Genomic DNA, 15195 nt, shown 5'->3' with positions numbered 1-15195 from the left:
TGTGTGTGTGTGTGTGTGTGTGTGTGAGTGTGGGAAGGGGGGGGATTCCTCAATTGTCTTCACAACCCAAAAAAAGTGTGTGTGTGGGTTTTTTTAAATTTACTGAACAAAACGCGCTTATGAAATCTCCAAATCACTGAACTTTTCAGTAAGCTGTCTCGTGAATGGTAAGTATATCCACTACAATTTATTGCCTATTGTTGAACGAGGAATGCACTTCAACACAACCTTAATGGCGGAGATATCTGATTAAATTAACGAGAAAATGAATCAAAAGGTAGCAATCGCAGATGTAGCTGTTCATTAGGGAGACAACGTCCATGTATACCAACGGCAATAACATCATTTCGTCAGGTTGTATGATAAGATCATAATAATAAAGAGCATCCGCACAGCGCAAATTCCCGATCAGCAGCAAGCTCTATGCGTTTTACAATCTATTATAATATTATTATTACGCGAGAAGACCTGATAGCATTCTGCAACAGCCTCAACTTCCTGAGAAAACATACAGTGCCAGCAACAATTTAGCAGGCGTTACAACACTAACATACTGACTAACAGGATCTTTCGCTGTCTCTCGCTGGGTACCCATTCCCAATTAGATGAAGTGAGGAACATGTGTGTAAAGTACCCGTACCTTTCCCGAGGACTAAATGTTGAGTCTGAACCTCGAACCCAAACCTGCAACCTAACAATTTCGATTCCGGCATCCTAACCACTAGACTGCCGATGTCAATATTTCAATGTTAAAACACAAATGATTTATTACCGGTACACACACACAAAGAAAAATGATCGGCCGTTGCCAACGAACGCCTCTACGTGAGTGTCAACTAAAAGTTCCCCGTCTTTATCTTACTTTTGTCCTTATGGCTTCGAGCCATGGGTTGGGGCACGATGAAGCAGAAATTTCTAATAATTAATAATCTGATGGTTTGGTAAGGGTTCAACAGCACTCGCAACTGTTTCATTAACCCATGTTGCACTTTCATCAAGAGAGGTAACTTCACAATCGCCTTTACCAACAAAACAACTGCTTGGGTCCTCCTGATTTGCATCCCTTCTATCGACATTCGTGAAGCTCCGTACATCTTGTGTTCATGTGTTATACTGTTATACAAAACATCAAAATTGCGGGGGGGAGGGGGTGTTGGGGTTCTCTCAACGAAGTTTAATTCTCTCTCTCAAATACATTAAAAGCTTCAAAGACAAGCAAAATCTTTAGGTGACCATAAGATATAAAATACACAGATGGACCATCATATGTTTAGAGAGTGAATGTAGTCTCTTGGAAACAATAGCAATCAAATTATGCAGGTCTTCCTCAACAAATTTGCGAGAGACGTCTGATTTTGACTTTGGTGTTTCTCTTACGGTTACTCTGTCAGTTAGAAGTGCTGCTCTTGTAGAGGTATTTTGAATCTTTCTTTAAAGTGTGAATTCTAGTTTCGTTTCATTTTCAAGAACCATACTTTTTAGTTTCTTGAACAATGTTCAGTCTGGTTTAAGATTCAAAATAAGTTTCTAGACCGACCGACCGACCATCAATAATTTATTTATAGAGGCACCAGCCATCTATGCCCAGGTGCTGTTTTAGCCTCTTTTTCCTGTCTGAGGATTAGTATTCTTTTGTCTAATTTGGTTCCACTTCCATGCACCCTGTATCCATGGTTCTCAACCTAGAAATCGCCTATAATTCACTGTAATTGTCCCCCCCCCTATATTGGCATCATTCACATTACCGTCCAAAAGGATGACATTGTTATCGGCAACACAATTACGGACAGTATTAAGGATAATCTAAGAAAAAAAAAATTAATACATCAATAATATAATTTTTTTTTCAGTTCCTCAGAGCATAAACTTAGAAAAATCTTAGAAAGGATATGATACAAAAATCAAAGAACACCTAAGCGCCCTTGCTCAAAACTCGCAGTGGCATTGCATTATGAGATGTGTCGCTTCGTGAATTGGCTTATCGTCGGTCAATAAATGTGCAGTTAATGTATTAAGCCAGTATCTGAAAGGTTTCAGTTATATCTATATTCGGTTCCATGGGCTGGAGAAATGTTTGGTCAAAATTAAAATTCAGAATATTGAAAAAAAAAGCAAGAAATTCAGACAGATCTACATGAAGTACGTGCAATTGATACAACAGTTTTTCTCTTTCTAGAGACTTTTTACTTTTTTGCTTAAGACATATATGAACGGTTTATCGATTTTATCCATACCTGCAAGTGAAGAATTGGGTACCTGTAGATCCCCTAAATCTATTAGTTTTGTCTAGGCAAAACAATCAAAAGGAGAGCTGGAACGACAGCTTTAATAACCTGTTCTCCTCTTTCACTGTTTGATTGCTTGAAAACATGCATAAATATAAAGTAAATACAATCTTGGACTAATCTTAGGTTTTCTGATGAGTTAGGGTGTATTCCACTGGCAACATGAAACAATGAACAAACGAATAATAAAGTAGAAAGGAGAGACAACATAACAGGCGACTCCAGCCAACCCCAAGGAGATATTTTGAACATCTCGGCCTGTACGAAAGCAACTTCCACGCAGACACACATGTCAATTTCTCCAGTCATACATGTTTCATAAACTAGTGCACCACGTCGACTCTAACATTTCTGAAACTCACTATTGTTACCAGAAGCGTACTAACTGAAAATGAGATAGTAATAATCATATTCTCCTCTGTACCAGTACAACAATATTGGATGGACTATCCATCGATAGAGGGAGAAACTATCATGTCTGAGACATAAGGCGTTCCTTGTCCTTCATTACATCGTTGCCATTTTCAGTCTTTTGATCGTTGGCCATAATTTCCAGTTCCAACTCCCCTGGATGCATCATGGTAGGTGGATGCTCTTCCATGCCCCAGAATTTTCGGAGAAAGGGAAAGATAAGTGCAGGATCAGTGGAAGTAGAAGACTGAGAGCGGGTTACGTAACTGACCAACAGGCCAGTACTTACACATACAATTGTGCCAAGTAGACTGTACCATTCATAGGAAATGTCATATAGAAAAAAACCGTACTCATAGGCGCTTTCGTCAATGCTATCTGAAATTACAGGAGACGTCACTTCCAGGGCAGTACTCAAAATATCATGACGAATGAAGGAATTGTTTATGTAAGAGTTATTTCCGAAACTTTCTGCAATAGTTGGATAAGTAGGTAAAGTTGTGTAGTTACTTGAGCACATATCTGTAGGTACAGGATCAAATGTTCTCAGTTTCCTACCATACAACCGGTTACCGATGCTCAACCAGAGGTTAAAGGACAGAGAGGATATGGCGCCTACTAAGGCACCGTATTTGTTGGCCCAGGGTATGCTGGCGCCCATGAGGAAGATGCCCAAGACGGGACTTCCGCAGGCTCCGAATACAGTTCCCCCCATTTGGGTTACAGGACCCTGGAGGTACTGTGCTCCGTAAGCAAGTCCGACAATGACTGCGCCATGGATGAGCACAGCGATTTTGGTGATGAAAGTTGCCGTTCCTTCTTTGACCGAGCTGAGGGGCTGTCCCAAAATATCCTCAACAGTATTTGCTGCCAGAGCATTTATTCCTGAAAAGTAGCATTGAATTTTTTTAAAAACGCAATAACACCAAAACATGTTTCTCATACTTTCTACCTGGGAAGACATTTAACTAAACCGTGTGTTCGAATCTGTCTGTGTAGAGCTGTTCCAGTTAGAAATCCTTTACCACAGTACCAATTTGAGTCTTCGGACAAGAATGTATAATGTATATCCGTAAATCCGAAAACAACTGTATAATTTGACTGAGCAAGAGACACGTTGTAACACTTACCTCACACTTACTAACTGGCTGTTATTTTGTTCCTATAAAATTAAAATATCTTACTTACGAGAATCAGGTACATGTATACATGTTTGTAGGGGGGGGGGTGTTAGTTGTTTTTTTTTAAATTCTCTCATACACCGGGAATGAAAAAAGTACTCGTTTAAAATAGAATCCGTCTTTTCGAAGGTAAAACAACTGGATTATTGGTGCAATTTCCGGCCCAAAGTAAGATTTTAATATCCCAAGTTTTACAATAGCAACGAAGCCTCTACTCGAGTTCTGACATTGCACACCCATATATATCTATAAAATGACTTTAAAATTGTACCACAGGGACAGTACACCGTCGTCCATCTCACAAATGGGCTGATCGTTTAAAAAATTGTTGGCACTTAATAAGTTCTTACAATGACAAATCTGTTCGCTGTTTCTTTCAAATTTTTAGCAAGAGATAGCACGGGTACTGGTTTATTACAGAGTACACTGATTTATGATATTGTGTCTACAAATTTTGAAAACTGACCTACAATATGTCATACACCTATTTGTGAGAACATAATTGTGACCGTAAAATCACAAAATTCACAATACGCCAAGTTGAATGGTAGTAAAATATTGGGGAAATATTGGTTTATTAACTCAAGATGCCAAGCCCCACCTCTTTGGGGGAAGCGAGAAACAACAACAAAGAAAGGTTAGAAAGATTAGAATGATCTTGAGAAAAAACTAAAAATGAAAAACACTAGGTATTAAAAACAAACAAAACACAGTGAAAAACAAAGTTTAATATGCAAAGAGAAAGAAAAACCCTTGTTTATTCCCCCAATCTGATGAGGGGTGTATCCCCTTAGCACAATAAAAAATCAAGTCGTAGCACTCGGCCGTTCATGGTTCAATAAAGATAAAAAGTCTTTGGCTTGATTTCTTTATCACTTTAAAATATTTGTTTTGCATGATTGGTCAGCGTGGATGTTTTTTGTTGTTGTTGTTGTTGTTGTTGTAGAAAACAGTGACTGAATAGTCTTTGTTGACCCTCAGTTTCATAGCATTACTCCAGTTTACAATTTTCTCAGCTTTCGAATCCTTCCGAACATTCACAAATCCACTGATAGTTTCTTGAAGTCCAAGAAATCTCCATGTTCTAATGGGACCACATATTATGGGTGTTTTGCTCTTGCAAGTTTTATGATCGTTGACAGTTCGGTCGGAACAAAAACGCCCCCCGCCGTTGTCACTGCCTTCCTTATTGTATCGTGCGTTGAGTTGCATTAGTTTTGCCTATGAATTGTTTCGAAGAATTTGAGAGGAATCTGTTTGATGCTATCAGATGTGATGACAGTCTACGACATAATCGTTGGCATGACTGAATTTCATTTTGCTCAGAGCAGCTGTCAGTACAGAGATGGACTTCCCATATTTTCTTGTGCTGCCATTGAACTTCAGGGCTTTGCATACAGCAGTAACGATTTCAGAGCGCCCACGCCAAATGAAACACGGACAGTTTTTGTCTGCTAAACTGTAAAAGGTCAGATTATAGTTTGGCAGTCTTCTCTTGTAAAACAAGAAGCTTTCTTTTGATATTGAAAGGTAAACGACCCGTTAAAGACCAAACGTTGCTGCTTCAATAGCCTCAGCTGATGTAGTCTTATAGATTACGGTCCTTGCAGCATTCTCAGGAATTCCTTGAATTTTGAAGAACATCCTTTGGATACCTTGAGGAGTATTTCATCCACAGTTTAGCAATAGTTTTTGGTCTTCTGTTGGCATGATCACACTTGCCCATTTTTGTATCGGGTACAGTCAATGAAATGGACAATAAACTTATGCTGTACGCGCAAGTCTCCGAGTCCATAACATTGATGAAAATTTTTGTATCGTGTTTCATTCGAAAATATTGTGACATCCTCGACCAGATTTCTCACAGCTTTCAGATACACACCTGTCTTCAATCTTGTGCACTCCAACATGCTTTTCAGTTGTGGGCTCGGGTCGTCCTCTCCACAATTTCTATTGTGATTAGCTTCCTTATATTTATTTGACCCCGAAGTAGGACTACCATGCTCACAAGCAGCTAATAATATGTCCTGCTTGCATTTTCTCGCGTGACATAAATCTAGTTTGAACGACAGGTCTGCACCTGTGTCATAAACATAATCAGAACTTTCTACATTTCTATATTCTCTGCCAGTCACCATGTCTTCTTTGTGAGTCATACAGACGAATACGTTATTCGCCTTTGACAAATGTTCTTTAATATGGCAAAAGATCAGCCAGTATACGTCTTCATCTGATAACTCTCCATTATTTTCATTCGTCAAAGAGACATGGAAACTATTAGAGCTCATATGAGTAAATTGATTAAAAAGGCAGCGCACAAGCGTCATTACTATCTATCAATGATACTTCAAGAATGGACCAGCAAGACTCCAAAACGTGAATAATACGTCCTCTCATTTACGTCTGAGAATATTTTATCAAACGTCTCACACATTGGTGTGCGCAATCGTGCGCATCTATGTTAGAAACAGTTCTGTTAATTTATTATCATACGCATTCTCTCCAAGTGGTACGATAAGGCATACGCCTTTATGTGAGATTAAGTTTCATGCCAGAGAGCTGTGCGGCTAAATGTATTTACTAATACATGTAGTTTCTCCATTTTAAAGCTACCAATACACCGATATGAGTAAACATAGATCTCATCTCAAGACATGCCATGGAGCTGTTAACCCCAAATCGGTCGTTCTGGCGATACGCCATTTTATAAGATGAGCAACGATGCTCTGATTATGCGGGAGTAAAATAATGTTAAACGATTAACTAACACAGACGTACGTCCTATATTGGACATGAAAGCCTCTACAAAAAGTTTAGGTTAGTCGGTTTTTCCCATTGCAGCTGTCATCAGCATCATTCTCTTCGAGTGGCAGTTTTTCATCTTGTTCCCCCATGTCAAGTTCAGGAGCATCTGTGTTCAGCGCAAGCTTTTCTGTATCATTCGTGTCAATATCTAATTCAATAGTTCTTAGTTCTCTGTGAATATTAGGTTCTTCCTCCAAGCCCCAGAATCTTCGTAGAAACGGAAAGATAAGCGCAGGTTCAGTACCCTTGGGCACCGAATCTAGAGACCTGGTTATGTAACTGACTGTCAGCCCGATACTGACACACACGACCGTCCCCATAAAACTGTACCACTCGTAAGATACATCGTACATGAAGAAACCATAGTCGTAAGCGCTGTCATCCAACAGTTTCCCCTCGGATGGAGACCCGGCACCTGGGGAAGAACTGAGCATCATTGACGCAGTTGTGGTCATGTTGAATCCACTGGCTACGACTGAGGACGAGTTTCCAAAACACATGTCTGTCGTAACTGGTTTCAGTACCGGAAGCTTTCGTCCATACATACGATTTCCAACTGTGACCCAGAAGTTGAAGATCAGAGATACAATTGAACCAGCGAGAGCGCCATATTTGTTCGCCCAAGGCACACATCCCCCTATGATGAAGATTCCCAGCACTGGACTCCCACACGCCCCGAAGATTGAAGTAGCCATCTGAGTGACAGGGCCCTGTAGATATTTGGCTCCGTACGCTAGTCCAACAATCAGAAATCCGAAAAATAGCACGGCGACTTTTGTGATAAAAATTACGGTACCCTCTTTGAAAGATTTCAAGTGGTGACTGAAGAGATCCTCTACGGTGTTTGCTGCTAGAGCGTTAATGCCTAGGAAGGAACAAACAATATAAAAAATAGGAAAAGTGACATAAGAAATATATAGACTGTTTCCACGGTTACCACTGGCTAAAACCACAATTGGTAGTTGAATTTGATCAAGGAGTGCATAGAGTATTCAGATAATCATACTTAAGCCTCTGCTTCTATAAACACAGTCAAAATGGATTGTTCTGAAATACCTACAAATGCAAAGTAAGTAGGTTAGTGTTAAGGCATTTTGAGCATAAGGCACATGTACATCCAGATACAGAAATTAATGCTTGCTATTTCATCATTTGGACGTTTCCACTTTCAAACTTGGTTTTCTATTAGTATTGATACTTTCCTAGTTTTATAGCGAGGTCAAAACAAAACAGTATAAAACAGAACTGTATCTCACTATTAAGTGTTGTGGACAGGTGCTTTGCCGTCGCAAGCAGAAGACGTAACTTTAATTTCCGATCGGGGATTTTTCTAAAAGAGTATCTCAGTTTGCCTGCTTGGACACTGTATGTCTCTAAGTATTTTTGGACGTGACATGCATAGTCGAAGCAGCCCACTCCTATATGATCTAAATTGTGTCGTTGGAGGCATAAAACATAAACAATTGAAATATTATAATAAAAAAACCAATTGCCATTTGTTCGTGCAAGGAGGTATAAACTAGCTCTCACTGGAAAAATTGAAGGCAAACTTGGCTGGGGTAGACCTAGAGCAACCTACTCGGAGAGTCTACACAAATGGGTGAGGGGGGGGGGGGATGAGTATAGTACAGCTTTTTTTTTAGAGCATCCGAGTAAAGGAATGAATGGAGGACCATGATCGCCGATGTCCGTCGCAGATCTGGCACATGATGATGATGATGATGCCGATGAAGATGATGATGAGGAGGAGGAGGTATAAACTCGAACTACTCCACAAACTAGTTGGACTAGGTTCCCTTTACAAACAAAACAAAAAGTGAAAGAATAAACAGATGAAAATTCCAGGTCTATTCTTTAACCCCAGTCTTAAAGGTGGAAAGACAAACGTGTGAGATGAGTTAGTTACTTGTGGGAGGCTGGCGGGTGCTCTGGAGTGATTTGCTCCTTCTTTCCAATTAAACTTAAACATTTATAACCCTCATCTCTCCTCCTTCTTTTTTGTGGTTGTTACTCTCTTGTTGGTTTCGGTGGCGGAGCGGTTAGTGCCCTCGTCTCCGAAGCGGAAAGTCCGGGTTCGAGGCTCGGTTCGGACACGAATTTATTTCGCCCCCTCCTGCCCACCCAGCAGTAACGGGTACCTGACTTCGTAGTTGGAGAAGTAGAGGCGGCGTGGAAAGGAACTGACCACCGTACCACAATATGCCGATGGCCCAGGAAGTTGTCTCACTAACAAGGCAATCCCCAATGTCTGAGTCGGATGCGGGAACAACTCTACTTTTACTTTATTCTCTTGTAACAAAACTCTTACAAAAACAACAACAAACAAAAGCAAAAAAAAAAAAAAAAAAAAAAAAAAAAAACCCTCAAGAGTTACCTGAGGAGAGAGTGCTGAGGGAGCCACAACACAGTGTAGCGACATACAGGCCCGGCATCCCAGGCATATCGTTCAAGGCGTCCAGGACAAAGAATGGCGCCATCTGGTTCTTGTTGTTGATATAGCCTGCCTTATAATAATAATAATAATAATAATAATAATAATAATAATAATAATAATAATAATAATAGTAATAATAGTAATAATAATAATATAATAATAATAATATAATAATTTAAAAAAAAAATAATAATGATAATAATAATGATGATGATGATGATGAGGATGATGCATCATCATATAATGATGATACAAATAATGACAATATTGGCTAATAAGAATAACGATGACAATAATTTTATATAAATTCTCTCTCTCTCTCTCTCTCTCTCTCTCTCTCTCTCTCTCTCTCTCTCTCTCTCTCTCTCTCTCTCTCTCTCTCTCTCTCTCTCTCTCTCTCTCTCTCTCTCTCTCTCTCTCTCTCTCTCTCTCTCTGTGTGTGTGTGTGTATGTGTATGTATATGTCTATGTGTATGTGTGTCTGTGTCAGCTCCCCTTCCCCCCCTCTCTCTCTCTAAGTATAATCTCCATGATCAAACATTATATCAGCGCCCCCCCCTCCCTCTCTTTCGAAGTCTGTAATAATCTTACGGTACGCACTTGTCACTTCTTCTTTTGCCTCTCGCGCAGCTATTCATATGTAAACACTCGGGAAGGCAATATTGACGGGTATGCGCTTTGCCACATTTCTGTTGTGCGTGGGTAATATGCACCTTCACAACTCGGTGTATACAATAATAGCACTTTCTAAACAATGTCCCTTTCCAATACAACAAAGTGCAAAGCTGCAAAGTGTTTCCAAACAACCTAAATACGACTTTCCTTCGTTCCAATGCTATTTTGGGACATGCATATCCGACCCTTTCATAATCAAATGCCAATTTGTACCAAGGTCTTGCTCCAAGTCACATGGGAAACAAAAATGATTTAAGTACCCTCATCAACATTAGAAACGTGACTCGGTGAGCTATTTCAAAATGTCATATAGGTTGAGAACAACAGATTGCCATGTGGATGAGATCATTTTCATTCTCAGGAGGAAGGGTACATTATTAGATTCGATGGTGGTCTCCTTTTGAAAAAATACAAGGAACTAACTGTGAAGAATAGCAGGAGAGAGTAAGGGAATGAACATATTGATACATCGTGCAACTAATTTTTACGAGTTATCTAACTTCTATCGCTGTCCATTCGCACAGAGACAATAGAGAGATAAAACACAGCAGAGAGCTGGATGTTGCGTTTGTGGACCAAGAGAAGGCATCTGGCCGAGTCGACAGGGGCAGGCAGTGGCAGAATGTGGAAGAATATGGAGTGAAAGACCAACTCCTTAGTGAATTCAAAGCACTATAGCAAAAATACTTTGAGATGTGTAAGAATTAGCTCGGGAAACACAGTCTGGTTCAAAGTAACACCAGGTGTCAGACATAAGGTATATTATTATTATCATGGAAAGCTTTCCTTTTTGCTTCTAGATCTATATAGTCTTTTTCCGGTTGCCACAATGGCGGTGAAACGAGAACTTTTTTTCAGTGGCAGACCACGGGGTTAACCATTATGATCATACCTCTACAACAAACAAGCAAGAGCTGTATACGACTGAGAAGAAGAAAGACTTACTTTTAAGGGGTTATGTACACGATACGAGGAATTTTCTAGGGGTTTCACTTTCTTTCAATTTTTAAAGGTAATATAGGCTAATTATAGACTAATTAGAAGAATCATGTCGGAATTTGTCGACTTTTATGAAAAAGTTGGTTTTTATGGCGGTCATCTTGGATTTTTGGCCATGGTGCGGAGGAAATCGTTTTCCACAGAAAATATTAAAATTCAAACCTCAAACTTTACATACATATTTACAAACAAATTATCTGTGATCATAAGCTTTGACTTTTTTCTTATAATTAAAAACAACAAAAATATTGATATTACACTGGACCAGCATCGAAAAAAACGAGTATGATGAGAGAAAATCGGGAATATTAAAAGAAAATAATCCATTTTTCACAAAATCCTCGCCCATGATCACAGAACGTTTTATACAGCACCTGTGAGCCAAATTTCAAGCATATAGCTCTGATAGTTTCAGAAAAACGATTTCCCCCGCGCGGCCACCATAGTGAAAAGGTCCTTTTTGAGAAAAACGCAAAAATAGATTGGAAAACGTCAAAGTTAAAAAAATGCATTGCCTTGAACGCGATAAATTGGATATTTTTAAAACGTTGGCACATTTTTCTTCTGAAGTTAGCATTCGGAAACAGGGGCTCATGGCTACCTTCATTAATCTTTAGTCCCTGCCCTTGACCAGTTACGTACAAATTAGAGGAATCATTTAGTGACATTCCAAGAAAACATCAACACACAGTGCGTGCGTGCGTGTGTATGTACTTTAATTGGTTATGTGTGTTGGTGTGTGTGTATGTATGTATGTATGTGTGCATGTATGTGTGTGTGTGTGTGTGTGTGTGTGTGTGTGTGAAAGAGAGAGAGAGAGAGAGAGAGAGAGAGAGAGAAAGAGAGTAAAACTTTTCCCAATATTGACGGAATTCAAACAAGTGTTCACATTTTAAAAGCCATAGACAGCACATTAAATTAATTTAGCAAAATGAGGACTCTACTTGTGGATTAAGTTTTACAAAGTCATAGAAGAGAGTCCCACTATTCGTACAGGAGTTCTGGGCTGTCAAAGAATGTGCTCTACGAGGCGGCAGTCACGAGAGCAAGTCTCCTTTGCTCGGCGTTGAAACGTGATTTATTGCCTTCTGGCACTGTTCACGCAGATTTTGTCGAGCAAGATGTTTAACGTTTTACCTCAGTTCACAAAGGAGAGAAAAAGTCTGACCACACATCTAATCTTTAAGTCTCTAAGGCAGTCCCATGATTGGAAGTCCATGGGCTCAGGTTGGAATACCATCAAGTTCTGACACAACGTATCCCGCGACTTTAGTTGAAGTGATTCTGGTTCCACTCAATGATCACAGCTGCAGTGTGCAGAGCTACTCCCTCTTGCCTGAACGACTGATGTTTCCGCATTTTCTCAGTGATCTTCGCAACAGGTTCAAAATCTTCAAACAACGATCTGCTGTCACTGTTACAGCACCATCGTCTTCAACCATGAATCAGCCCGGACCAATTAATCTGTAGTGACTCGATTCAACCCACGCTGTAGCATTTTGTTTGTGTGTGTGTGCAGGTTTCGGTACACGACGTTGTCTGTTTTTTTCTGAACTCCAGCAAATGTGATTTCTTAGGTTCACGTCTCCGTTCAGATAGAAGTGGACTTCATCGGGAGTTTGAGGTCGCTCCCCCTGAGGCGAGGGGGATACAATATTCTGTGTAAATTGTGCCCTCTCGATTTGGGCTCGAGGATCCTGCGTCAGAATCTCTCCAAGCTCAATCGGACTCGAAAAGATTACTAGGGGCAAAGGAGCGGGGAGTAGAATGCTGCAATTGTAAAGATCATAATCTGCCAACTTGCTATTTACAACCCGCTTACAAATACCCCCAACATACCTGCCACTATACTGTCTTCCCACTTAGCTCTTCTCTACACTTGTCTTGGCCCGATAGAATAGGCTAACACTAACGATGTCACCTTAGCAGAGACTGAGCCCACCATTTCGGAACTTCATGGTGACCGTAAAGATGGTTCCAGTAGGGAACGGGATAGAGGGTGCCCACGTCCCTCGTGACTCATTGAAGCAGAGGAAGATAGGACTAACGCTAACAGTACTTAAACGAAATCCCTCATCATCACTCATCACCACTATTAATGTTAATCATCACTTCTCTCAGATCAATGACTTACATCTATAATCCTGGAATCTCTATCCGCTATTACAGTTAATTGATATACTAAGTATGCATGTAATACTCTATTGGACACAATCATATGCACTTTTCTCTACTAATCAGATGGCGTCAATCTCATATAAATGGGCAAGGGGGAAAAAAAAGTGGACTTCATTGCCAAACCACTCTTTTCATTAATGAAAAGGCCTATTATTAGCACGACACCTCAAAAACGATCGACACATTTTGATCCGTTCCCTGGTGTGTTCACTTGAAATACCTTTGTATATCAAACTATGACATGCGTTCAAATCGAAATTTTGTCTCAACATTTCTGTAAACAAAAATTTATGAAAGGTGGAGCTCAACACTCCGAATGCGACGACGTACAGATGTCTTTGGCGTGGCCTTCTCAGAGCGCCGAACGGCGTCAATGTTCTCGTCCTTGCAAATGTACTGCTATGTCGTTCATCCTTCCTTTTGTCGGTCACAGACACACATGACAGGCCCTTTTAAAGTCTACATACCGTCCAAGTGCAGTTTAGTTTCAGGGAAAATTGCATCCCATCATATTGTTGACATTCGACGATGAGATTTTTGTACATTATGTGAGATGTAATCTGCATGTTTCAACTCACTTACTTTCAAATGTGATATCGATCATGCAACAGTAACTGTCGAGAACTATTGCTTGAATTGCACCAGAGATGGGACAACAGATACACATATACACACACACGCTCGTGAACACACACACACACACACACACACACACACACACACACACACACACACACACATTCACAGAGAGAGATTGATAGATAGAGATAGATAGAGAGAGAGAGAGAGAGAGAGAGAGAGAGAGAGAGAGAGAGAGAGAGAGAGAAACAGAGAGAAAGCATTCCGGTTTCTATCGTGTAGCAGGGGATCCTCTCCCTCTGTCTCATGCAGGAGACCCGAGTCCGATTCCCAAGTGGAGATAATTTTATCGAGTATTCCTATCAGCCCAGGTTGGCCCTGGCATGCACAGTCGGAACCCCGCCCCCTAAATGATCTAAATTGTGTCAACAGGGTTGTAAAACACATACAGTAAAATTTAACTTTTCTTCAACGCTACATATATAATATATGAACATGAAAAGAGTATATATATAATACATGTATTAATATACAAAACACATGCATACATACAGATAAAGAGAGAGCAAGAGAGAGAGGGGGAGAGCGAGAGAGAGAAAGAGAGAGAGAGAGAGAGAGGGGGGGTGTAGGGGATGAGGAGAAGGTGGAAAGCAGAAAGAGAGACGGACGGAGATACATGTACAAGAAACCCCTTCCCCCTTCCCCTCTTTTTCTCTCCATCGTCAACACGCTCCTGTAGCTATAGAGCTACATTTGGCTAAGTCTACTAGCTTACTGGCACAGTGCGTACTCTATAGATGAGATCAAAATTTGGAGATAAAAATTAAATCAGAGCTAGTAGTAGGGTAAGCCAGTTCGAGTACTTGAAAATGCATGTTCATTTTTTTATTTTCAAACAGCCCCCGCTGTCCTTTCGCACATTTTCTCTTAATTATTCGTAGAACCATGGAACAGAACCAGGCATTGAACGCGCCTGGAACACGTGCTAGGATTGTTGTATGGGTAAAAAAGGTCTCTTATTGGGGACCCAAAAGTGACACCGTGTTTCCGATAGGTCATACTGCACATGCTATTGCAAAGAATGATCTACAGTACGCACAATCATTGCCCCTCCCCTCCCCTCCCCAGTGGACCAATCGTGGGATGCCTAGACTAGAGTCGTTTGTAGATGGTGAAGAACAGCTCTGACCTACTCGCAGGACATACTGTCACGCAAGGTTCGAGGTGCTTTGAATGTCTTTTTGATGCGTATGAGTTTAATAAAATTTGTTAATATGGATGAGTAAAAATCAAAGGATTTCCACAGGAGTATGTGAGATAAAAAAGAATTCGCTACTTAACTGTTCTCTTTCTTCTTACCTCGTAAGGATCGCACCGTTTGTGGGCAAAGTAGGCGTAGATTATATTGCCCACTACGACAAGGATAAAGTTGTAGACGATGATGAAGGGAATGTTGAGCAGATAGGACTGCTTGGCTGCCTTGATGGTTTTCATCGCCCCTACACGTTGTATCGTTGACTGATTGAACCCGTTCACCAACCTGGCAATATACGTGTGTTTAAACCAGGGTTTATTGACCTAAATGCTGTTTAGTATTCTTTGGAAATGAAGTAAATAAACATTCTATTTTCGATCTCAACCCCCCCCC

The 15195-nt window shown here is 40.4% G+C and overlaps 1 protein-coding gene across 1 annotated transcript in view; it reads right to left on the bottom strand.

Annotated features, from left to right (window-relative positions):
- Positions 1-2757: 2757 nt before the first annotated feature.
- Positions 2758-15195, bottom strand: part of LOC101844982 (sodium-coupled monocarboxylate transporter 2-like) — a 21905-nt gene continuing 9467 nt past the window's right edge. Inside the window, exons 6-11 of the mRNA XM_035968181.1 lie at positions 14907-15087; positions 10292-10463; positions 9057-9182; positions 6693-7547; positions 5760-5957; positions 2758-3581 (exon numbers count right to left, since the gene is read on the bottom strand). Of these exons, the coding sequence (XP_035824074.1) occupies positions 2758-3581; positions 5760-5957; positions 6693-7547; positions 9057-9182; positions 10292-10463; positions 14907-15087 (2356 nt within the window). The remainder of the gene's footprint in view (positions 3582-5759; positions 5958-6692; positions 7548-9056; positions 9183-10291; positions 10464-14906; positions 15088-15195) is intronic.

This window comes from Aplysia californica, unplaced genomic scaffold (genome assembly GCF_000002075.1).
Source record: "Aplysia californica isolate F4 #8 unplaced genomic scaffold, AplCal3.0 scaffold00044, whole genome shotgun sequence".
Classification (NCBI taxonomy): Eukaryota; Metazoa; Mollusca; class Gastropoda; order Aplysiida; family Aplysiidae; genus Aplysia; species Aplysia californica.
Note: the sequence above shows the minus strand (reverse complement) of the source record. Positions and strands in the feature narration are given on the sequence as shown.